The sequence below is a fragment of the Hydra viridissima genome, unplaced genomic scaffold, assembly GCF_058129835.1.
Source record: "Hydra viridissima isolate aposymbiotic clone 2 unplaced genomic scaffold, HvirCarnegie_v1 scaffold_6, whole genome shotgun sequence".
Lineage (NCBI taxonomy): Eukaryota > Metazoa > Cnidaria > Hydrozoa > Anthoathecata > Hydridae > Hydra > Hydra viridissima.
This window is the reverse complement of record NW_028324305.1, coordinates 16,559,390-16,586,109: the sequence shown is the minus strand read 5'-3', so window position 1 is coordinate 16,586,109 and position 26,720 is coordinate 16,559,390. Positions and strand designations below refer to the sequence as shown.

Below are 26,720 nucleotides of genomic sequence, written 5' to 3'. Positions count from 1 at the left end.
TCACTTCACCAATTGTCATTTCAAATAAGTTTTCACAAACGAATTCATGCATCATCAGCAGATCTTTATTCTCCTACTAGGTCAAAATGTTCAAAACTATTTTTAAAAATATTGGTAAAAGCCGGAGTAAGAAACGATTGTGAAATAAAAATAATGTTGAAACTACAATCAAGTAAAAATATAAAAATTTGGATTTCCCTTCCACGCCCAATTTAGTTGAAAAATCCAGCTTTAGAATAGTTTTTGACTCAAATCTCTCAATTTAAAATTACAAATGAAAACGAAAGAAGTTTTCAAAATTTTGTAAAAACCGAGGAAAAATAAAAAAAAGATTTGTTTCCGTACAGCAAATGATTTGCTTGCTTTTGGCCATTCACGCTAATTACAGCCCTAATTACTGCACTAATTGTAATTGACATCTTTACAACTAGGAAACTTTTTAATCTTCTGTATATTTTATACACCATCATTCAACGTTCATCATCCAACGTTCATCATCCAAATAGTAAACAATATTTTTAAGACTTGGAAACTTTTTAGAATTCTGAACATTTTATGCACCATCAGCTCGTTTTTAAGAATACCATTATCATATGTCTGGTTTTCTCGAACATTCTTAAAATAAATAATTTTGTAAAAACTGTTTTGCCATTTACATACTTTTTACAATATCAAACAAATAAGCTAAAAAACATGAAACATTTTCTAAAGAACTTCAGACAATTTATGACGAGCTGAAATAGATAAGAGAAAACACGTTGGCAAGTTTATGGTATTATTGCTGTACCCGTTTTTAAATACTGTTCTAATTAAAGTTGGAAGAAGTCTTTTAAAATAGAACCTGCATGAAGAATTTTGAAAAAGAAAAATGATAGAAGCTACATAAAGACTATTGAAATTGAAGTATATAATAGCTACATAAAGTCTGGAAGACATTATAGGATAATAGGACTGATAGGACATTAAAATACTCTCGTTTTTTAAATAAATTAAATAAAAATAATAGAAATGTAGTAAGTGGTAATAATAACAATAAGTGGTAATAATAATCAAATAATAAATAAAAAAGTTCTGAATTACAAAAACCAAAAATTTTCGAAATTCATGTAAAAATTTTATTTCTTGTAGAAACTCTATTACTTGACATAAAAATTTCTGTTTGAGAAAGTTGATTTTATAAAATTTACATCCGATCTACAAAAGGCACCCATTGATGCTCATCTTAAACTTGCTAGCTTAATACACTTATCCAATAATATCTTGGACTTATCAAGAGAGTTAACAACATATTTGTTATTACGATTCCTCTAATTAGTTAAACGGCTTTTATCTTCACTCCGAAATTTATAACTGTTTTACACTCGAACGGTAAGAAGCAGCATTCCATAGTACTTTACATTACATAAAAATAAACCATTCGCTGTAATTGTCTAATTTGGTCACCTCACAGACAATTTTTAGATATTCAAAAGAATTTGCAAAAACATTTTATACCAAATGTCATATACCTACTCAATTACTCGTATTTTTTAAAACTTAAATTTCAGATAACTCTTCTTTCGTGAACTTCTTCGATCTTCGTTTTTTACCAGTGCTTCATTAACAATTTTAACTTTAAATATTTAGATGACTTAATCTTCATTGCTTGCTCACGTTTCAGTAGTTAGAGGAGGCTTCTTAAGCATAGATTCTTTTTTACGACAAATCCACCAAACATATATCGGGTAAACGTTGCCGAAAGAAACCAAAGCAAGTAATATCAGGCTTGACTATAAAAAAAAAAAAAATTTTTAAAACTATTTAATAAGCTAGTCCATTAAAGTTTAGAGTCTATACTTTTATAAAAGTCTCATAAAAAGTTTAACCCTCTTGTTATCCTCGGGTCAAAATGACCCGCCGCTGTGTTAAAACCCCACAAAAATCCACTAAATGCTTTTTTTTTTAACTTAAAATTTTGTGGCGCTTCCTAGATTGGTTCCAACAATAGAAAAAAGTGAAATATGCTTTTATTCACCTTTCTAAGTAAACTGTATTAAAAAAAAGGTACAAGGGTACACAAAATGATGACAACAGGAGGGTTAAGAATCAATAAAATCTAACCCAAAAGGAATTTCCTCCAAAGGTATGATTAGTTAGAGCAAAGAAGGCGTACTGCAAAGCCCCAAATAGTCCCGCCATAAGTTGACTCAGTCCAAGTAATGTTGCAAATTGAGATGCTGGAAATCTGAAAGAAAAAACTATTGAAGAGTTGCTGCAATTTTTTTTAACTGGTAAGTATTTAACACCGGATTTCTTGAATAAAATAAGTTATTTATAGCATTCGTCAATAAACTTTGACATCTTTGAAAAAAAATTTTCTGGTTTCACTGTTTCTTTTTCTTACTTTCAAATTCAAAATCAAATTTTTTAAATTATTTGATTACTTTAATTTTTCAACGGCCTGTTTTTAAATACGTAGAGTTTATTTTTAGTGTGTTTACAAATAGAAAAAGTTCGTGCAAAAAGAATGGTGTGAGTTGCACTGTAAGAGATTTTTTGAACTATTTTTTATCATTTGCTGATCTTTCATCCATCTTCCGATGAATTTTGAACGTTAAGATAATTTTAAAGAAAGTCAAATGCACAGAATAAATTTATTTCTGAAATTTATATTACTGTTAAAGTAAGATTTGTTAAAGTAATTAATGTTTGATGGTCTAAAAAAACTAAAAAAAACTAGTAAAACAATGGAACATGTTGTTAACAAAACTTAAAACTTTTGAATCATACTAAAAGTCGCTAGGAAAGTTTTAAAACACATTTGCCCTAACAAACAACATTTTCCTTTGGACAAAACAAGGTGGACATTTAAAAAATTTTCTATGGGATTCAAGTCAGGGCTTTGTGGAGGCCACTCCATTATGGTGATATTTCCTGTCCTTGAACCATTGTTTTACAATTTTTGACGTATGTTTGGGACCATTAGGCCGGGTGAATAAAAATGAGCAATTGCTTTTACTCAGTAATTGGTCAGCTTTACGTGAACAAAAACCTCAGCAGTTTGTCTCATATTTTTATTCACGTAAAGGTAAGCAATTTGCTCAGTAGTTGCTCAATTTTACGTGAATAAAAACTTAAGAAAAGTTGTTGAAGTTTTTATTCACGTAAAGCTGACCAATTACTGAGTAAAAGCAATTGCTCATTTTTATTCACCCGGCCTATTGTCCTGTTGAAAAATCCATTTTAGGGGCATCTCCCATTTAGCATGTGGTAACATAACATCTTCCATTATATCTGTGTAAACAAAGCGGTCCATAATTCCATTAATTTTGTGAATAGGACCAGTTCCTAGTGCTGAAAAACATCCTCCAAACCATAGCAGACGTTCCATGCTTAACACTCTTCTTGGTATATTTAGCATTGAATCTGGTGTTCTTTGGTCTCCAGACTCGCTTTTTACCGTCGGTTCCAAAAAGGTTATATTTTGATTCATCACTAAAAATGTTTTTCCACTGGTCTATAGTCCAATTTTAGTGTGCTTTGGCAAACGCAAGTCTTAGCTTTCTATTTTTAAAAGAAGTTTGTGGTTTCTTGGCAGGCATTCGAGAAAACAATTTCACTTCGTTTGCTCTTCGTCGCACAGTGCGATTAGAGATTTCTAGTTCAAGTTTTTCGGTTGATTTTATGGATGACAAAAATGGATCATTTTTAAGCTCTTTAACAATTATTCGATCTAGTCTTTGTGATGTTTTTCTTGGACGTCCGCCCCGATGGTTTGTTTTATAGCAGTCACGAGATCCAAATGATTTGACAGTTTTGCTGACAGTCGATTTAGCTATATTATATTTTTTACAAATTTCAGCTTGACGTTTTCCGCTTTTAAAATCTTTCATAATATTTTCAAGTAAAATACTTCCTAAATTGTCGTAAGCCATTTTAAGTTGCAATTTACGCCATATATCACGAGTTAAATCTATTTTTAGTTTAATTGAAAAAATAATTGGCCTGACGTTCCAAAATCCATTTTATTATTTTAGAGTAATGTTATGATAAAAGTGAAAACAAAAGAATACGGTAAATTGAATAAAGACAATGAAATCTTATAAAAAAAAGCTTCGTTTTGATTTTTTCCACTTTGTTTTGTTTAAGGAAAAATCTAGGTTGTTGAGAAAAATGTGTTATAAATTTTGTTAAGAACATAATAAACTATTTAAAAATTAATATGTACAACTGTTTTACTAGTTCTTTTTAGTTTTTGATCAACTTTTGTTCTAAATTTCAGTTTGTCCACTATGTTTCGTCCGATACTGTAAATAACCCTTGTCAAAAGTTGTATAAATGAATTCTCTGAAGTTATCTAAAGAGCACTTTCAAATATCAGATGGTAGATGCATTTTTCACAATTATTTGAAAAGCAGCCATAATGGCTGTTACTGCTTTTGCTTTAAACCTTTAACCAGAGTAGGCCACCTATAAGAAAGAAGGGTTCCATTAAAAAATAAATGCACATTTATAACTCAACTGAATTAATAACCTTCTTTTATTTAGTAAATTTAAGATCTTTATTTATTACTAATTTTACGATCTTTATTTAATTACTAATCTTATTACCTTTGTTTAGTTAATCTTATGATCTTTACTTATGATTTATACCATGGTTATAATAAGAAAAGTAATCAAGTAATATGGATTTAGTGTTTTACAGTGATAAGCCCAAAGCAAACAACAAAGAGAGAGCAGTGACCCAAAGAAGTCATTTTACAGGAGAGATCATCTATAGACTAATAGGGCACTCAAACCAAGATATTTTAGTTAAATGAGATTATGGTGCTCTGTAAACCTGTCCCATCTAATGAGTGGGTTATGACTCCTTCGGAATTTTTAAGTCTTTGATTTTTAAACTTTTTGATCTAAAGATGTGGAGTTTTTGGCAAGCTAACAATGTTATTGATGGAATTATTTTCGGACTTGATTTCAAAAAACAAATATGCTAATTAAAAATAACTCTAAGATTTTAAAAACTATTATAATGGCAAGTTTATTACCAAACGCAAATTTATGACGCAGATAAAACAACTTCAGCATTGAATCTTTTTTTTATAAATTCATGCTATAAACAGTGTCGAAGTAGTTATGTAATCAAATATAGTTAATACAAGTTATATAAAAAAAAACATACTTCAAAATTAAATAACAAAAGACACTTACGCAATCCCGATGAAGGTTGCATGGTTTGCATACAAGAAGCCTCTCACAACTGTGCAGAGGATATAGGACGGTATCTTAAAAAATTCAGAGACGTACTAAGATTAAAGGTAACTAAACAACTTTAAAGATGTTTTTAAGTAATTGACCAAAAGAATAAACAAACGCAACTTATTTGTTACCTGAAGCTTCATACTGTTAATAAGATCGAACAAACAGAAAGTTAGGGCTAAGATGTTTGTAATACAATATGGTGCTATCGAAGAGCGAAGTTCGTAAATGTAAATCTCCTCTTTTTGAAGCTTTTGCTTCTCAATCTTTTTTAACCTTCTGAAAGTTAGGCCAATGAATGGTGTGATGATTATCCCAGAAAACTGAATATATCCAAAAATGTTGATGTACTTACTCACTAAAAATTCAATTATTCAAAAATTCAATTCCGAAAGTGTGACCAGTGGTATTAGTTTTATAGAGCCTACTAATCTTCAGCATTTCATAAAAATTGCATTCACCTTTAGTCAAGTCGTTTTGGGTCAATCTCTCTAAACTTAGCTGTAAAGAACCAATGTAATACAAAAGTCTCAAGTGTATAGCCACCAAGCATACCAGCTCAATAAGATAAAGTGGATTGAAAACTGATTGAAGGACTGATGTAATAAAATAAAAAAATATATAAATAAATAAAGTGACGCCCAGTTTTGAATAAAAAAGTTTTTAAGCGCAAAATAAAAGTTTTACCTTGTTTTGTGTGTTTATCAGGCAGTTTGTTGGAATTGCTTCTAAGGTCCGAGTCATCTTCTACATGAGGGAGATTTTTTATATCTTGGGATGTCACTGAAGAGTGAATCGATATAATTGAATTGCTTCTAAAGATAACAAAAAAGTTTACCCGATGAAGTTTCATTTTTCATTTTATATATATATTTTTAATTTATCTTATTGATTGGTATTAGTTTTTTTTAGAAGAGCATACAGCAACGTTTATATTTAACAATGCATTACCTTCATTACCCATGATACTTTTGTAAAAAACAACAAAAGCGCTTAAAAAAGTTGTTAGGACTTTTTGAGTCAGACATTTATGGCTTCTTGTACATTTGGTCTAAAATGTAAAAAAATATGCTAATTTTTACTTTTCGAATAAAATGTGAAATTCAGGTGGAATAAAGGTAAAGCATTCTTTTTTAAAAACAGTTTGAAAAAAAATTATGAAAGTGTTGGATGAATTTGTGTAAACCAACTTAACTAAAATCCTACATCTAGCCCGAGTAAAATCTGACACAAAGTGTTTAGATGAAAAAAATGGGTTTTTTCCAGTGTACTAAAGAAGTTTATTGTTCTTTTTTTAAAATATGTTTTTACCACCATTATATTAAAACAACTGTTAGTACAGATTAGACCAATGCTGCTACAGTTGTTGTTGCAACATAAAGTTAGATCATTCTGCCATTTTATTGGTAACCACCTAATTGTGCTTTTAGTAAAATTTTTTGATGGTTTAAATTAAAAGTTAAGTAACCTTATCTGTTTTAGAGTTTGGTTGACTGTAAAGCACAAGAGTGGGATTTGTATTTTAATGTTTTGCAACAGATTTTTGAAAAATTTTTCCACAAAATTTTTTAAAAAGTTCGCTTACAAAAGAAATTTTTAATACCATCATTTTATTAAAAAATATTGTTACAAACTTAAAAAAATTACCTTTCAAATGCAGAATTGGTTTTACTTTTCGTAAGCGACTGCTTTAGTGGGATAGTGTTATTTAGACTGAAATCCTGCAAGCTATCAAGTTCTTCTTCAGTTGACCATTTCTTCAAACTACTCTGGGACGGGAAAAGAAAAACTGTTCCAAATACAATCAGCAATGAAGACAACCCAGTGTAAAAGAACATAATGGAGCTTAACTCCACCCCAGCATCATACAGCAGCTGAAAAATGCAAATTAAAAAGTTTACTTGACATTTTAATAACCACCAAACGTTGTTCACAAAAATTCAACAAACGTTTCAAGAGCCTTAACAAACGCTTCAAGAGCGTCCATTTATAACCCCAGAATGTTTCAGTTAGACACCTCTAAAACGTACTTAGTCGGACCAGATTGTTCTACAATACTTATTCTGTCACCATTTTAAGAACGGCTGACAAAATTCTGTTGGAGTACTTTAAAAGTAAGGCTAAATTGGAGATGAATTATTGCAAAGCATTTCAATAAATACAGATAAGCAAATATTTTATAAGTTTCCAGAAATATAATATTTGTAAATTTTTGAGATAATTAAATGTAGGGGATGGTGGGATATCGGATGGGTATCTAATTTAAACCCAGTCGTAATAATTTGTGATAAAAAACTATTCCATTCATAAAATTGTTTAAAATACTTTTATTAGAAACTTTAAATTGTTTATCCACTTTTTGTCAAAGCGGCTTGTAGTGCCTACTTAAACCCACCCTTAAGGCAAAATAGAAACTTATAGCCCGTTTTGCTCACATATTTTGAAAGCTAGGTAATACCATATATTATAACTAAATAGCTTATCAAAGTATGATCTCCTTTTGTCACAGTGAGTAATAGTGCCAACTTTATCCCACGCTTTCGCGTAAAATGGATATTAACAACCTGTTTTACCTCGACACAAAGTGACTCAAAACAACAAAAAATGGCAATAAACCCCTCACAACTTTTTTTGTTAATTTAGTGTAATATAGTGCTAATAATAAATTACAATAATTATTTATTTAAAAATTAAAAAAAGAAATTTCAAAAAACTTATCTTTTGTGTATTATGGTTAAAAGAAGTTAAAAATTTTAATATTATTTTCAAAGAAATCTGAAAAATGAGAGATTTTTATTAGTAAAGTCTATTTTTACTCTTAAGAGCCATTGTCTGAGAAATCTAGGCAAAGTCTGGAAGTGATGTCTTCCAATTGCATTCATTTTTAGATATTTTGTAAAAATCAATAAAAGTAGGCCACAGGTAATTTTTTTTTCTAAAAATTTTATTGATTTTGGAGATATTGGGTCCCAAAATTTGGTCCGTTTTGAGGAAATTTTGCGCATGGAGTGCAATTGCTACTTTGAGGAGTAGTTTTAGCAACATGAATATGACAGAAACATTTCTTTTTAATTTTTTTACTAATCTGGGTAGATTTCTACAGTAAAAGTAAAAATTCAACATGATTACATTTTCAGTAGTCTAGAAATCGTTGTCCGAAACCGCAACATTTTAAATTTTACCCTAACTTTGAGCTCTTATATCTCTTTAGGCCAATACATGCACGTAGTTATTTTAGGTGTTTTTGAAAGACACTAAGACATACATTGATTTTTCGGAACAAAAACCATGTGCATGCAAGGACCTGGGAAGGAGTAACCTGCCAAAAATCACTTTTTGCGTTCAACGCGCTTTGATAGATTACCCATAACAACCGTGGCCTTAGGTCCACCATGAACAGTATAAGTTATTTATTTTCCTTAAAAATGCATCTTCCAATATCTGAAAAAAAATCCATGTGCTCGGGTGATAAAAAGCCTACAGAAATCCTAGAAGTAGCCTAATTTTGCCAATTGTTTAACTAAAAAAATACCCTAGCAACGGTATAGATATATTTAGCAACGGCTACTTTACAGCCTTATTAATTAGTACTGCTATTAAAAACTTTAATATAATGCTTTTTTTAAAGGAACTGTACAAGAGAACTTGAAAAAAACACATATAGCACTTAAAATAAAAACAAATAAAAATTATATATAAATAAATACAATGTTTTATCTAATATAATATATTATATCAGGTAGAACATTGTATATATATATATATATATATATATATATATATATATATATATATATATATATATATATATATATATATATATATATGTATTTATTTCATTTGTAGATATAACGAGATAATACTGAGGGGACGAATGACTGCCGACTTTGTGTGATATTTTTGTTAATGACTACTTGGTACATATCATGGTTTGCTTGAGTTACATAACGTAAATTTTTTTCAGCAGTTTTCGGTAGGAGAATTAAAATTTGTTAGTAAAAACTGCATTTTTTAAATATTAGTCAATAATTAATTATCAATAAACAAAATATGTCAGAGAGCAAGAATAAAGTCAGTTCTTATGAGAAATCCATATATTTTAATAAAGAGAAGACTTCTTGTGGTCCTTTTAAGCGTTGGAACAAAGAGGGAATTTTTTAAGTTAGCGAAATAACTGCTGACATAACTAATCATTTACAAGCTTTAAAGGTTTGAATAGTATTGGAGTATTATTTGCTTTTTTATTAAAAGAAACAGGATTTCTTACTCCATAGGTGGAAAATTTAACGTTACTGTTTTATAGCTACAACCGACAAACCAGTGGAATGAAAAAACCTTGATTGAAAGCCGACTACAAACTTATCTTTCACACTATGACTCATTATGGTCGTACCATCGTTTTTCTTTTGGTATTAGCTGGAATCAGCCAAACAGTTGTCAAAACCCAAGACATGAATTTCAAATCGGTAAAAAAATACCAAAAATTAGATTCATCCCTTTGAACACCCTTGCTGCTTATAATGAAAAGAGTTTATTAACTTCCTGTTGGAGCCGTATTTTGCTTCAGCCACCTAAAAAGTATTTCTACAGGTAACAGTATTGACATGTAAGAACCAATTCCAACACCAATAAAGTCTTGCTTTCCTGCTGATGACATATATGTTCCAGATGTAACAATCATTTCAGATGAAACTATCAAAGAATCAAAAAAGCAGCTAGCTCTTTGTGTGAAACAATTAGAGCAAGTCCACTGTCCTTTCAGATAAAGCAAGTTCACCAGCAGCTGAGGACAATATTAAAGCCAAGTGAATATGTGACAACTCAACAAATTCGATCATTATTCTGTAGGCAAATAAATTAACTTGTATATTTACAAATACCCAAAGTATGTATGCTAAAAAATATGACTTTTTTCTTTTTTTGGGGCTTGAGATAAATATTTAGCAATTTCCTTTATCCTTTAAGTGTAATTTTTTAACTGGAGTCAGCAAAAAAGTACAGGAAGGTTGGCAACCACTTTTTTTGAAGAGGTTAACTTAACTGATGATGTGATTGATGAAACTGTTGATATGAAAGATGCACCTGAAAACGAAGAAGATGATTTAAACAACGATATTCAGTTGTTTGCAAAGGAGTTAGCAGCTGAATTTCAAATTGGTGATTGGATTATTGTTCCATACTTTATGTAATGGTATCCTGCAATAATTAAAAATGTAAGAAGTTTTAACACTATAATATTGTATTTTTGTGTATTGAGATCTATTACAAAATTATTGGTTTATTAACCATAATAACTAATTTCAAGGAATATTTAGGAAGCAGCAATGATTAGACGTTACTTTACCTCAACCATTAGGTCAATGATGATGGTATATATGTTTCTTGTATGGAATATTCTGTTACCAAAGAAAATATTCTCCAATGTTCGCCTCTTGACATTGTTTGTAAGATTGATGCACTAACACTAACTAATCAAAGAGGAGATTATTCACTCTCAAAAGATGATATTGAGAACGTGGAGATTCAGATTGGCCATTAATTAATTAATATTTTTTTTGGTAATTCTTAGAAAACTGTATTTCCCATCAGTTTTAAACGGAAAAAACGATCTTGAAGTTTAATGGTTCCTTCTTTCATTGATATAGTTTAAAAAATTTTTTTTTTCAAGTTTAGTTGCTAGGGTATTTTTTTAGTTAAAGTTTAACTAAAAAAATACCCTAGCAACGGTATAGATATATTTAGCAACGGCTACTTTACAGCCTTATTAATTAGTACTGCTGTTAAAAACTTTAATATAATGCTTTTTTTAAAGGAACTGCATAAGAGAACTTGAAAAAAGAATTTTTTTAAACTATATCAATGAAAGAAGGAACCATTAAACTTCAAGATCGTTTTTTCCGTTTAAAACTGATGGGAAATACAGTTTTCTAAGAATTACCAAAAAAAATATTAATTAATTAATGGTTAAACAATACATTGTTAAACAATACACTGTTAATACACCGCGCAGAAATGGAAGTAAAAATGTAAACAAACGTTATTTTAGCAGCGATTTTATTGCAGATTTACCAAGTGATAGTACTGAACCAATGATATATATATTTTGTTAAATGTCTAAAGTGATAAAAGCAAAGTAAAAGTCAAAATAAAAATTATTTTAACAGTTAAGGTTTATCATGGAAAAAAATGAAAATACTGAACCTATGGCATATACAAAGTTTAAGAGATCAAAAACATGCGCTGTCATTAATTGCAAAAATAACGAATACAATCTGGAAATGTGGAAAGATAATTTATGTGAGATACACAATGTTAAAAGAAGCTCTAACTTATGCAACTGCAAACTACCATATGAGTAAGTATTTATTTTCCATTATGTGTGTGTATATGTGTGTGCACATACATACATACATACATACATACATACATACATACATACATACATACATACATACATACATACATACATACATACATACATACATACATACATACATACATACATACATACATACATACATACATACATACATATAACAATTTAAATAATATTTTATTATCAATTATAACATAAAATATTTTATTTATATATGTGAAAATTTTTTTATTTTAGATTGCATGCATTTCCAACAGCAAAAAAACAACCAGAGCTCAGAGAAAAATGGAGAAAATTAATTAATCGTGTAAGTCCTACATCATTACGTCCTGGAAATTTATTTACAATAAAATCGAAAATGAGAGTATGTTCTGATCATTTTCCTGATAGGACACCATCATTTATAAATCGATATCCTTCATTAAATCTGGGTTATGATGCAACTCAAAGACTTAAATTATTAAATGCAATTACTTCTCGACGAAAATTAAACTATCAGTCACAAAAAACAACCTTACCACAAGAATCACAAATTCCACTAACAATAAATAATACTAAAACAGTTCCTGATGTTGCTGATGATATCAACTTTAACTTTATTCAGTCTTCAAGTATTTCAACCATTTCAAATAATGATCCATCAGATTATGTTGAATTTAATGTTAAATGTTGTTCTGTAGTAGAGCATCAAGAATTAAAAAATGAAATTGACAACTTAAAAAAAGAACTTCAGCATGAAATTGAAAAAAATAAAAATTTATATGAAAAATTAATCACAGCCACATCAGTAATTACTATGAAACCAGATAAAATTTTATATAAATATAATATAAACAAATCATGTTATTGCAAGTTACCGGTATACAAACATTTATTAAAAAGTGATAGATCTTGTGACTTTTATACTGGTCTTATGTCTGTCAGTGTGTTTCATGAATTACATAGTGCAATATCACCATTAATTAAAAGGAGATGGCAGGGTGCTAAAAAAACATCTACTGGTGTTTTTCGAAATTTTAGAAAAAGACCTAAAGTATTTGGACCAAAACGAAAGTTATGCAGCAAAGATGAGTTTTTAATGTTGCTAATGAAGCTAAGACTTGGATTACTAACAACTGATCTTGCTGACAGATTTAATATATCTTTAGGATTAGCAAGTGCAATATTTTCTACATGGGTGAAAGCTTCTAGTTCGCTTTTAAAGCACATGGTTTTTGTTCCAAATAAAGATGTTATAGTTCAGACAATGCCAAACAGATTTAAGAAATTAAATTATTCAGACTTGCACTCAATTTTAGATGGAACAGAGTTTTTCATTGAAACACCAAAAAATTTAGACTTACAGAAACTAACATGGAGTGAATATAAACATCACAATACTGTAAAAATATTAGTATCTGTAGCTCCAAATTCATCAATAGTTTTTGTTTCTAAAGCTTACGGAGGTTCAATTTCAGATAAAGAAATTACAAATTGCAGCAACTATTTAGATTACATTCCAAAATATTCACGTATAATGTATGATAAAGGTTTCAATATTAACACTGAATGTTCTGAACATTTGATCTACTACACTGTTCCACCTGGTCAGAAAGGTGCAGCTCAAATGACCCCTAATGAAATAAAGAAAACAAAGGAAATCGCTAACTTAAGGATCTTGGTTGAACAAGTTATAAGAAGACTGAAGACATTTCGAATTTTGGCAACAGAGTTTCCAATTACATTGTTGAAACTATTTGATGATGTTATTATTGTTTGCTCAGCTTTGAGTAACTTAAGAAAACCAATATGTTTAGACTGACTTTTATTTGATAGCATCATAACAAAACTGTTTTTACTTTGATAGGTTATATAATATGTATATGCATGTGTATATATATATATATATATATATATATATATATATATATATATATATATATATATATATATATGAGTTCTTTCAAACCTTTTTTGTGCTGCAAAACTTTTTTGAACCTTTTATTCAAATATAAATTCTCATTTTTGACAGTTTCTTTCTTACCATTATTTAAAAAAGAATTGTCAAAAGTCATCTAAATAATATCCATAACATACAACAGTTTTAGTTCTGAACTGGCTGAAGGTTTTTTACAAATCTAAGAGTCAATGTTTTGAGGTACTTCTTTTGCACATGTAATAATTAAACTGGATTAGACAGGCTCTAGATCTTTTTTTTTTTTTAGTGGCGAAGTATTTATTATATCAGGAGAAGCTGACATGTATGGATGCTCTTTATCTATTATTGTTCCACTCTCAAATGATTTAACATTTTTATGGCCCATGTTTTTTAAAGCTGTTATAACAGCCACTTTTGCATGGATCTCCATACCAATTCCATGACGTGTTGAAAATGTGTCTATTTTCTCTTCACTTAATATTGATTCAACAAGTTTTAAAGAACATTTATTTGGATTTTGTTTTAGAGTTTCCATTTTGGTATAAATCTTGCTAAATTTTGAAGCAGTTATTCTACCTGCTCTTTGTATAAACCAATCATTTGACTTTGATTGGTCTTTTGTTTCCTGTTCTATATTTTTTATTTCAAGTTCATTTAATGTTAATGTGTTTGTAAAGTTACTAATGTTTTCTGATTGAGATAGATTGTTATTGATTTCAAATTTTTTTGCTTTTTCTTTTACACCTTCCAGTAAAACAGTTGTATGCTTAGTTAGTGGTTCAGACTTCCGTTGTCCTTCCATCAATTCAACAAAACAGCTTTGACTTGCAACTGATTTTAGTTTTTCATATAGAAGAATACGTACTTTAATTCCATTATCCAAAAGTTTTTTTTGGGGGGGGGGTCGCAAATTCATAAGAGCAATAACCAGCATTTCCTGCTGCTAATCTTATTTCGTTTTTGTTTTTTTTTATAGTGAAAACTATTAAAAGTCATTTCAGCTATAGGTTTGTGGATCAATTTTGTTTTGCAACCTGTAGGAACATTCCATTTAGCCAAAACACTGGTTGACGATAGTTTTTTAGCTCCAGTCCAAACTGCTGCTTCTACTCTGAAAAGTAAACCAATAACATGATTACAACAACCTAACATTCCTGCAGTGCATGTGCAGTATGCAGAATACACATGTCCACCAGGCTTATCAGAATCTTTTTCAATTGCAACCCATACATAATATGCTGTATTATTTGTTCTTTGTGATGGTGTGACTCTGGATTTGATAAAACATATTTTTGAAAATTGACTGATTTCATGATAGTAAATCTCTTTCACCCATTCACATTTAAAATATTTATAAGCCTTGCCTTCTTTATACTCAGATTGAAGTCTATTTATGAGGTCTGATGATGCATTATTTTTAGAAAGGAATCGATCAATATCATTGAAATATACTGTTGGCCAATGTTTCAAACCCATCCCCTTATGTTCAGATAACCAACCTTGTTTTAAAGTAAAAGGGTCGGGTAAAACGTTACTAGCTATATTCAGTTTTTCTATATATTCTTTCATTTGAAGTTGATTTTGAAGTTCAGATTCTTTAATGACTGGAATCTTTTCTTCATTTGCTGAGAGAGCCATAAACAATATAATTTTACAAAAGGTAAGATTTAAATCAAACAATACCGAAAACTTGATAGATCTCAGTATCACTTGGTAAATCTGCTGTGAAATCGCTGCTAAAATAATGTTTGTTTACATTTTTACTTCCATTTCTGCGCGCGCATAAATATTATCTCGGAACTGTGAAAAGGTGTATTGGCAAAATTAGGCTATTTCTAGGATTTCTGTAGGCTTTTTATCACCCGAGCACATGGATTTTTTTTCAGATATTGGAAGATGCATTTTTAAGGAAAATAAATAACTTATACTGTTCATGGTGGACCTAAGGCCACGGTTGTTATGGGTAATCTATCAAAGCGCGTTGAACGCAAAAAGTGATTTTTGGCAGGTTACTCCTTCCCAGGTCCTTGCATGCACATGGTTTTTGTTCCGAAAAATCAATGTATGTCTTAGTGTCTTTCAAAAACACCTAAAATAACTACGTGCATGTATTGGCCTAAAGAGATATAAGAGCTCAAAGTTAGGGTAAAATTTAAAATGTTGCGGTTTCGGACAACGATTTCTAGACTACTGAAAATGTAATCATGTTGAATTTTTACTTTTACTGTAGAAATCTACCCAGATTAGTAAAAAAATTAAAAAGAAATGTTTCTGTCATATTCATGTTGCTAAAACTACTCCTCAAAGTAGCAATTGCACTCCATGCGCAAAATTTCCTCAAAACGGACCAAATTTTGGGACCCAATATCTCCAAAATCAATAAAATTTTTAGAAAAAAAAATTACCTGTGGCCTACTTTTATTGATTTTTACAAAATATCTAAAAATGAATGCAATTGGAAGACATCACTTCCAAAATTTCTTTATTTTGCCTACATTTCTCAGACAATGGCTCGTAAGATAAACTTTTAACTTTATATATTTCAAATATATTAATAAAAAAAATTGCAATCTGATTTTTTTGTTCAAATTAGAAGAATTTTCTAAAATCAAATAGAATATATGCATACTTTTTTATTTTAAATATCAGCTAAAAAAATGTTCTACCCAGTTCCAAGGATATGTATATATATATATATATATATATATATATATATATATATATATATATATATATATATATATATATATATATATATTAGGGATTGCAATCCCGCAATCCCGCGGGATCCCGCATAAATTTAAGGCATGCGAGATCCCGCAAAAACTACTGCGGGATCCGCGGGATTGGCGGGATTTTGAAACTATTGCTTTTAAACAAAAAAGGTCAATTCTTTTAAACTAAAAAGACAAAAAAAATATCAAATTAAAAGTGTTTAATGTATTTGCGAAACAAATCCATTAAAAAATTTATCTTCAGCTATTAAAATATTTTTCTTAGCTATAAATATAAAAAAATCATTCAAAAATAAATAATTATTTAGCAAAACATTGGTCGAACTCGTTCAAATTTTTTTTTGTTTAATTAATGATTATGTTGAAATTTTCGCTAATGAGTATGTTGAAATTTTTGTTAATGAGTATGCTGAAAACGTGAAATTGAAAACGTGCGTGCATAATTATAAAAAATATACTTTTAAAAACTATTTTTTAAAAAGTCTTTAAAAATTATTTACATTAAGATTTTAATACAAAAGTACTAAGCATGTCGCAAATTAAAACTATATGGAATATTTAAAAAAAAGTGATAAAGAAAATGCGAAGTGCATGCTATGTTCGGCTTTACATTTAATAGTTTTTGCACATCTTCAGATTTACGGTTCTTGTTTTCAAAGAGTGGTTTCCGGCTTCCTACTTCACCTAATACTATAAGATCGATGGTAGTTAAATTCTCAGATTCTGTAAAAGTCAATATAATGAAAAAATTCACATCACTAAAAAAGCAAAATCAAAAGTTTTCAATAACGTTTGACGAATGGACATCACAAAATAGTCAGAGATACTTAAACTTAAATTTACATATGGAGGCGAAACACTTTAATCTTGGATTGATTCGAATCCATGGATCGTGTAATGCAGAATATTGCGTCAAGTTAGTTGCTATCAACAACTATGTTATGCTCATGGAATACAACTTGCAGTTATTGATATCTTATACAAGAAAAACAGCGGAGAAGTCGAAGAATCGTTTACTACATATGAAAATTGTAAAGAAGAAGATGAATATGGTAAAACTGAGGATGATGAAGTTATAAATAAAGAATATGGTTTGACAATGATTTTGACCGACCATCTGCTGATTGGTATTTGGTATTGTATTGAAAAAGCCTTAATTGATATTGGGTCAGAAATTCGTTTCACCCAAGAAGAGTGGTCCCAAATCAATGACTTAATTATTTGCCTAGCACCACTAAAACTTGGTCTCGAACTTTTATGCAGGAGAGAATCGAACCTTGTCACGGCGGAAACAACTTTTCAATTTATGCTAGATAAATTGCAAAAGCAATCATCACTTTTGAGCATAGATTTAGCCGCGGCACTTCGTGTGAGGTTTACACAACGTCGTAATAAGAATTTAAATGGACTACTAGTTTACTTACAAAATCCGACGAAGAAAATGAACTCAAAGAAAAAGAAGCTGTAGATTTTATTAACAGTTCCCAAATACTTACTCCTACAATTCTATCGCTGAAAAAAGAATTGGAAAATCAAACACAGAAAGACAAGAAAAGCTGGACAGAAAATGTAAAGGAGAGACCAAATTTAGATTCTTTAGACTTTGATAAATTATTGAAGCCGGAAATGTCTGCCTATAAAAGTAATGGAGTAAGAGGCAAGCTTCAAGATATAGCGCATAGTTACTTGATGACCATACCACCAACAAGCGTAGAGGCCGAGCGAGCTTTTTCAGCAGCTGGTTACATATGCAGTCCTTTGAGGAATAGATTAAGTGATGATACCTTAAGTAGGGTCTGTTTCTTAAGAGCGCATTTCTTACAATGATTTTCTCATTTTGATATTTAAAAAAAAAAATAAAGCTAATAGACGTTCTACGTAAAGCTAAAAGATGTCCTATGTACTTTGGCTTGTCTTTTTGTACATTAAATGTTAAGAATTATATTGATTTACAAATGAATTGTGTTTTTTGGCTTTATTTACCTTATTTTATCAATTTCATAAGTTGAGTATATTTTTTCTGAAATACTTGAAAGAAAAATACAATTGTCATTTTGCCTTTTATAATGTGCATAAGAAACCTACTAATCCCGCGCGGGATCCGCACAAAAATTAAAAAATTCCGCGCGGATCCCGCGGGATTGAAAAGTGTGCGGGATTGCAATCCCTAATATATATATATATATATATATATATATATATATATATATATATATATATATATATATATATATATATATTCTTGAATATATTTCATTTCATTAACACTTTTACTTTTAAAATATAAAGGGATTGCTACAATCACCTGCGGTATAGGGAGTTAATAAAGAAATACAAATATCAGTGAATCCATAAAAAAACTTGTTTTTCGCCATTTTTCAACAGTAGTTTATGATATCAAAACAAATGAAAATGGTGGAAAACAAGGTTTTTATGTACTCATTGACATTTGTATTTCTTGAATTTTAGCTTCTTACTTGTATAACTTGTTTCATATCAAATAGTATATCAAATATAGTTTCAAGAAACATAATTTTGTCATCATGTGCTACTTAAAAGTTTGTTAAAATGTTTATTGCTAATTTTGAATGGCGATTTATTATTCGATAAGTACTACATATTTGAAATAGCTTACTTAACAACTTCAGTATTTCCTGTAATATATAAGTAACATTATTTACTTAAACATAGGAAACTTAATGTGATAATTGTCAAAGCAATAACAACATAAAATGTTAAACAGTGTAAAGTGTAATTTATATAAAGTACTCCAAAATGTTTCTAAAATATATTAATGATTTTATTAACTTTGCGATTCTTAAAAACAATAAAAAATGACAAGATTAGATCTTATCCCGAATATACGTGAATTAGGAGTGGATAAATTTGGATAGGATTTCAAAAAGAACATAAATAAAGTAAAGGTTACTTTAACAATATTTATTTCAAAAGTGTAGAAAAAACTAAAACAATTTGGTAGAAGTTATGATCCTTTTAGAGAAAAAAAGTACCAATGGCTTGAAGAAATTTTATGACCATTAAAAGAAGCCACTTTGGTTCTGGAAAACCCTATAAACAATGGGTGGTTCTTGGAGAGCGAAGAAAAAATAAAAAAAATAAAAGAACTAGGTGTTGATCATCATTGTGCTAATTTTAGTCTCTGCAAGAAGTACATTTTAAAAAAAAAAGTCAAACTTTTTACAGAAAATTCAAAAAAGTTAAAGATACTTTGGATAAAACCTTTCCTTTAAACATGAGTCTGAAGTAAGCTCTCGATTTAAAAGTGAATACTGACCTCAGCGATAAACAATATTAAATGATCAAAAACTTAGCCCTTGGATACATATTTATCCCCTTCTTGCACAATATTTTAGAGGAAAAAATTATACACTATCCAAAAAAAATTTTTTTTCTCTGATTTCAGTTACTACCATTGATATTGCTAAAGCTGCGTTTATATGGATAGTATAAAAATACCAATAGTAGCAGCTGAAATAAGTGATGGTAATTCTGTCTGAAGCATTTGAAAATTATGAAGTTTTGATGAAAATATAAAGTAAAATAGAGTAAAGTACCAAGATATTGTGTGTTGGCTTGAAAATTCTAAAACTTTAAGGTGGTACAACACCAAATAAATATAAAAATGAAATAAACCTCCAAAATAAAAAAATTTTTGAATATAGTTTACTCAAAAAATTTAAATAAAAAAAAGCAAAACAAATTTTTTTTTTAAATTAGCATTTGAACCATAATGGCGGAAAAACTATCAAAAAATGCGTTTTTGGACTAAATTTCAAAACATAATATCTAAAGCTAGCCATTTCATATGATCTGAAATTTTGTACACTTATTCTAAACACTACTTTATTCCATTTCACTGATAGATTTTTTAAATATTAAACTAAATGATGAGTTATGTAGATTTTCCTCATATTTAATTTATTTTTAGACGTTTTAGAGAAATCTGACTCTAAAAAAAAATTAATGATTATAAAAAAAAATCCATCTGTTAAATAAATTTTATAGGTATTTCGAGCAAGTGCTGAAAATTTCAGATCAAATGAACATTGCTAACTCAAGAAACTGTGTTTTGAAGTTTAAACCACTCTGTAATAACTGGATAGCGCATCTCTAAAATCAAAATTGACGCCAAAATCGCCATATTGGAAAGCCCCAGAACGCTGAAAACTGATACTGTGTATTTAAAGCGATTAGTCGAAAAATAGAACTTAAAGCTTACGAGATTTAAATTTTTGGGGTTTTCCAATATGGCGAATTTGGCGTCAAAAAGTTAGAAGTTTTGCTCGGAGTTGCGCTATCCAGTTGAAAAACGCGAACTGAGATAAACAGCTTTGAAAAATTCTTGATATTTTATTTACATAATTTACATTCATTTATATCTTAAGAAAGATAAATTATTTAGCTCTGAACCTTTGGCTAAACTTTCTTTGATTAATTTGACGCATATTTTATACAAAATTGAAAAACTCAAAAAAATTCATAGTTTCCTTGTTTTTTTGGTGTTGTACCACCTTAATTAAAATTATTTTTTAGACGTGCAGCCAAACCTTAGCGCGGGTGAACACGTATGCACGCATTATACCCGTCAATGGTGAGCGTAAAAAAAAATTTTTGTTTACAAATTTGAATTCTAAGACCAAAAAAAACTATTACTTCACATATAATATGTTTATTTACAATATTTATCAAATTTTATTGAGTTTTTGCCGTTTTTTGATTATCCTGAGTCACTGCGACGCCTTAATACACTAGATACATGCGACGCCTTAATACACTAGATACATGCGACGCCTTAATACACTAGATACATGCGACGCCTTAATATACTAGATACATGCGACGCCTTAATATACTAGATACATGCGACGCCTTAATATACTAGATACATGCGACGCCTTAATATACTAGATACATGCGGCGCCTTAATATACTAGATACATGCGGCGCCATGATGCATCGTTATTTACTGAGTGTAGTCTTCTTGATACAAACCATTTAAATAACAACACAACAACAATAACATGAACAACAACAAAAACATGAACAAAACAACAAATAACATGAACTGTGAACCTGATAAAATAGTCAGCTATAAAATGTGCAATGAAGAAATTGAATTAAATTACGATAAATTAAGATCTATTAAATATTGTTAATATCATTCAAGATTTAAATGAACTCAAGGTGTAGATAAAAGCATCAACTTAAAATGGTAGACATTTAGTCCCTGGGCTTAAAATTAACATCAGTGATGATGAACATCATTGTTCCATCGTTAAAATACCAGTCAAGTAGTTCTAAAAAAAGCAAATATCCAAGTAATGCTTTGCCTTTTTATTAAAGGATATTAAGTTTCTACTTTCCTGTTGGCATATAATATTTTTTTAGCTGTGCTTTCTAGAAAAAATAACCTTTTACCCATATTTTCAAACGCTAATTTCTTATCAACGGTAAAAAATACATTTACTTTAAAAGAACCTCACTACATTGTATTTTAAAAGATTTTTCAATAAATGAAAAATATTTTCCTTTACTATAAAACTAAGGTAAACGCAATTAGTTTGAAACAAATCTGTGATAAGCAAGACGCAAATGTAATTTCATTTAAATGTGAGACGTTCTGAACTTCGGACAAATGAAGATTTCAACCGTTTTTAAGAAATGGTCGCGATATAAAATGCATAATTTAATATGCTACCTAATTTAAAAAATTAAGAAAATTTACATATATAATTATGAGAATAAGGAAACTAGTAAATTTATAAAAAATATAGTAATTTAAATAAGTTTGAGCAATTTAAATGTGCATTTGTAAAAAAAGTCATTGGAAATTGTTTATTGATGACGTCAAGGCGTCGCAAGCTGGACTTGGAAGTTCAATTTATATTTAATTTCTTATACGAGATCAGTACGAAGATGTGCAAATCAAATAATGTATTGTAAATTAAAAAAAAAAGTTTATGATTTTAAAAAATGGGCATGCATAGCTTATCATTATTTAAAAGTTAAATGATTCTTTTTTTGTTATTATTTTTGCGAGAATATATTTTTTATCACAAAAAAATTTCAAAAAATTTTTTATATTTTTTAATTTTTGATGAAGAGTAATGTGTTAATTATGGGTCGATTTTCTGAAATTTTTTTCCAGAACAAAACAATCATAAAGTAAGGTACTAGTTTGAATTAACCGCTATTAACACCTTAATTAAATACCGGCACGTTAAAAGTCGTAAGTAGACACCGGGACTTTGGTTTCTCGATTTTCTACATCAATAACGATTAAAAAAATTTTTCGGCAAAGTTGTTTAGAGTTAATCTAATTTTCGGAAGTTTATTAATACAGAACTCTTTATGGGTTTAAAACAGCAAGGTTTACATTCAAAAGTAAAATTGTTTGCGAAAATTTGTTTTTTTCGAATCAAATTGGTTTTAATCGAATAGCAGCTCTGCGCAATGTCTTGAAACAAAACAAACAAAAAAAGCTTTGCGAGGTATCGCAATTTTTTTCTGAAACCCGGTAAATTTGTCTGCCTAATTATAGAAATTATTTTAAATTGGAGTTAAACAACTTATACAGAAATTTTTATGCTAATCGTTATTATAAAAAAATAATAACAATTAACATAAAAATTTCGTTACGAAATTGTAAGCGTCGGCGTTTGTTTTTTCGCTTTTTTACAAAAGCTAAGCAAATACAACTTCTGAATATTTTTGAAAAAAGGAAAAAAAAATTGAACTTCTTGAAGCAAATTAAAATCGAACTGTTGATGCATTTAAATAAAAGCAACTCAATTAGACTTAATAAAATAGATCGTCAATACAAATAAATCATAAAATCTATTTGCATTGATGATCTGATGATCACAACGAATAAAGAATCAAAGCCCCCCCCCCCCCACTCATTTTGCACATAACAGCAAATATAAAACCTTAAAGATAAGTAACACAGCGGCTGATGAATCAAAACCTCCATTCACGCTGCACATAACAATGGCTCTTCTTTTCCATAATATTGTATTACTAATCTAAAAAAAAGAGATACTTTTCGTTTAAATGCAAATATATATATATATAAAAAATTCTATTGTGATAGTGTTTAACAGTGTGCTTAATTTACGATGTGTAAAAAGAAATCTAATTTGTTCATTTTTTTCTATCATTTACCTTGTAGATTGTCATTGAAAGAATGATTCCTCCGAGAGCAATGGCTATGAAGATTGGAAACAAGAAATCTTCCTTTCCTAAAGTTTAAAGTCATGTGGCATTTCGTTAAATAGTATTTCGTCAACAACACAAAATATATCTTTTTCTATTTGACTTTATTAACATTTTATTTATAATGATTACAAAAATGATTGCTCGTTAGGATTTTCGAAATCGGAATTTTGAATATTAGGTAAAAATTGGGGAATTTGCCAAATAAAACTTGTATGATAAAACGAAAAAAATAAGATAATATAGCATTACATTAATTCTTAATTTGTAATAATTATAGCATGATGAATTTACGTTCTTTGGCTAGTTGCCGAGTGAACTTCACATCTACTTCGGCAGGGAGAGTACCGAAGTCCCAAAGTTTCCTTCCACTTAAGAAAGAAGATGTCCCTGATAAGCAAGTGTAAACCATGTTGGTTAGGTTTGCTTGCCCGTTGCTTAGGATTATAACCGTTTATATGCATCTATGTGTGTATATCAGTGGCGTACCTAGGGTAAATAGCGCCTGGGGCAAACACCGATCTCACGCCCCTCCTCCCCACATAAAGTGCTTAATTACAATTTTTTAGTAAATGATGACAAACTTTATTTTATATAATATATTTATTTTATATGATATACCTTTTCTTAATTTATTTTATATAATTCTCGCTTATTGTATCGCAACCAAGCCTCTTTTGCGCCCCTTTCAGGCTGGCGCCCATGGCACGTGCCCTGCCTGCCCTACCCTAGATACGCCACTGGTGTGTATATATATATATATATATATATATATATATATATATATATATATATATATATATATATATATATATATATACACAGTCAACAACCTGCAAACGCTCACCATACCTCATGTTGTTCGGTGTAGCACATATGTTATTCGGTGTAGCGCATGTTGTTCTGTATTTGATTCTAATATTTTGTTTTTCAAAGGGAAAGTTTTTTAAAAGCAAAATTCTTCATAGCACACATTTTATTATATTTCATTATATTTCAATAAAGTCCCTCCTCCTTCCCGCCATTTTTCATTTACAGTTCCTAAATTATTGTTGCTTTTTTTTACCTTAAGTGCACTTGCAATGTTTTTTAGCTCCTGGATCCCTTTATACGACGTCCATCGTTTAACTTTGCTTTAATACTGATAACGATACGTGTCAAGAAAATATAAAGTGACGTGTCAAGAAAACGTGTCAAGAAAAGATAAAATGATTCGATGAAGTTATTCAACTTGTTTTTAGGTTTAAAAAATGAAAAAAAGCACAAATTTTGTAAGAAGAACACGAATATAGTACGGAGAAAATTGTCACCTTTTTACAATAGTTGCAACCTTTTTTCAACAATTGTTGTCAGAGAAATTTTTCAATTAGTGTTTTGTTTTTCTTAATTTATTACATTTTTATTGTATTACATTGTTTTTGCGTTACTTTTAACTATGCTATTCTACTTTATTCTAATTGTGATAAGTTTTCATTATTAGTTTTTATTGAGTAAACTTTAGTAAATTAGTTCTCTTACCTGGAGTAACGAATGCCAGTCCCAAACAGCCCATAATGTAGATGGATCTATAAAAAAAATTTGTTATTTCAAATTTATTACAAAGTGGGTGGGAGATTGCTAATAGATAAACATTGAAATTTTCCTAAGAGATTTCCCGCAATTTTCCGAAATTTAGATATTTGCAGATATTTGTTAGAATTTCTACAGTTTTAATATTCGCATACGTTTAATTATTTTATATAAATATATATAATTTAAGTAACTGATAATTCTTAAAATGCAATATTTCAATAACTGTGGAAGGTATTAAAAGAACCTTTTTTTTTTAGCCACGTGAAAAAAAAAAAAAACGCTAATGTAAATGATGATGAACCTACCCTCCAACCATTCTTGTTACTCTTGGTCCGAACTTATCTATAAATATTCCAGTTGGGAACTGAACTGCACTAAAAAGTGACATGGTTATTGTAAAAACTAGATTTAGCCTGTCATTTTGTCTTGAACAATCGAGTGTCGCATTAACCGAGTTAGCAGTTATCATAGACTTAAGAACGGGCACGTCTGTAAACAAAGAGCTATTGCTTTCTAAGGAAATTTCGCATTTGTTAAAATAAAAGTGTTTTGCTTTGAAAACAACTACAATGCTCGCCCAACCAAGTACAATTCCTCCACACAAGAGAATTTCTAACAAAACGAAGACAAAAAGCACAACGAGGTAGGGCTTTCCTTTGCGCTCGAAGCACTGCATTGTTGTATATATTTTATGTAAAAATATTCGCTCTAAACTTTAATCAACAAAGGTAACATGAAAACTGCATTCTTCGTTTAAGATAAGATAAGAACGAATAAATAACACTCTCCTGATAATATTTTCAATAACACTTTCTTTTGAGTCAATAAGTTAACAAAAAAACAACTCATAAAAAAATTAAAATATGAAAGCACTGAGGTCAAGCTTTCTTAACGTAGAAATAATTAATGTTCCTTGACTGATTGATACTTATGCAATAATGTTAGAAACAAACGCTGTTACCAGGATGAAAAGCATGTGCTGTTTGACAGTTAAAAATTAAAACCACTGACAGTTAATAACTAAATGATCAGAATTACTTTTGTGGTCAGCATTAAATTAGACTAACTTGATGACGCAAGCGCATAACAACATTTTTTGAGATGCTAAATACTTGTAATAGAAGAATCGTTTTTTCAAAAGGTCTGATTTCGATTTCGTAACAAAACTTAATGACGCATTTATTTCTTCGATTGTGCAAGATTTTATTAAAACACCATTTACCTTAAGCAATAAAGTGGATTATCATTCCATTTTTCTTTATCACCTGATATAATGAATGTCAATAAATCAATGTCAATAAATCAATGGTCCTGCAAGGGCGTCCCATTGTCAATATCAATGGGTGTTGTCAAAAAGTGTTTTACGCTTTTTTTATGCAAACTTAAAAAATTATAAATAAATTAATTTAAAAATGAATATTACACTTAAGTAGGGAATAATTTGGTTACTTTATCAAGATGTTGCTTACTTTCAAATTTGTTGTAAATAGAATTAAAGAAAAACGTGATTATTTCATGGCTTGTGTCTAATACTTCAATCGTGAAATGTGTTAATAAAAATATTCGAACAAAGTTATTGGAACTGGAAAATAGTATATAAGAAAAATACTTAATTTATATTAAGAATTTTACAATGTATATTCATAAT

The 26,720-nt window shown here is 29.3% G+C and overlaps 2 protein-coding genes, 1 long non-coding RNA gene and 1 pseudogene across 3 annotated transcripts; 1 reads left to right on the top strand and 3 right to left on the bottom strand.

Annotated features, from left to right (window-relative positions):
* Positions 1–940: 940 nt before the first annotated feature.
* Positions 941–26,057, bottom strand: LOC149887283 (equilibrative nucleobase transporter 1-like). Its single transcript, XM_090090865.1, has 11 exons — positions 25,378–26,057; positions 25,019–25,065; positions 23,450–23,526; positions 23,215–23,310; positions 6,883–7,109; positions 5,923–6,050; positions 5,697–5,831; positions 5,367–5,593; positions 5,188–5,261; positions 2,101–2,224; positions 941–1,769 (listed from the first exon to the last, which is right to left on the bottom strand). Exons 1-11 carry the CDS (start codon positions 25,746–25,748, stop codon positions 1,650–1,652), a joined length of 1,626 nt encoding a protein of 541 aa, XP_089946991.1. The 5' UTR covers positions 25,749–26,057; the 3' UTR covers positions 941–1,649.
* Positions 9,753–11,354, bottom strand: LOC149887286 (uncharacterized). Its single transcript, XR_016453468.1, has 3 exons — positions 11,272–11,354; positions 10,580–10,703; positions 9,753–10,431 (listed from the first exon to the last, which is right to left on the bottom strand). It is a non-coding gene; the product is annotated as an uncharacterized LOC149887286 (long non-coding RNA).
* On the top strand, positions 11,294–13,446 carry LOC149887285 (uncharacterized). Its single transcript, XM_090090864.1, has 2 exons — positions 11,294–11,590; positions 11,849–13,446. The coding sequence occupies exons 1-2, from the start codon at positions 11,412–11,414 to the stop codon at positions 13,410–13,412; spliced, it is 1,743 nt and encodes a 580-aa protein (XP_089946990.1). The 5' UTR covers positions 11,294–11,411; the 3' UTR covers positions 13,413–13,446.
* Positions 13,606–15,311, bottom strand: LOC149887284 (uncharacterized; annotated as a pseudogene).
* Positions 26,058–26,720: the final 663 nt, after the last annotated feature.

What these genes read in the sequence shown, in the direction of transcription:
- LOC149887285 (XM_090090864.1), top strand. Translation starts at nt 11,412, where the DNA reads ATGGAAAAAAATGAAAATACTGAACCTATGGCATATACAAAGTTTAAG. An exon ending in AACTGCAAACTACCATATGA is followed by an intron (nt 11,591 to 11,848) that starts GTAAGTATTTAT and finishes TTTTTATTTTAG; the next exon opens with ATTGCATGCATTTCCAACAG.
- LOC149887283 (XM_090090865.1), bottom strand. Translation starts at nt 25,748, where the DNA reads ATGCAGTGCTTCGAGCGCAAAGGAAAGCCCTACCTCGTTGTGCTTTTT. An exon ending in TTTCAATGACAATCTACAAG is followed by an intron (nt 23,311 to 23,449) that starts GTAAATGATAGA and finishes TCTTTTTTTTAG; the next exon opens with ATTAGTAATACAATATTATG. An exon ending in GCAACCTTCATCGGGATTGC is followed by an intron (nt 2,225 to 5,187) that starts GTAAGTGTCTTT and finishes TTTTTCTTTCAG; the next exon opens with ATTTCCAGCATCTCAATTTG.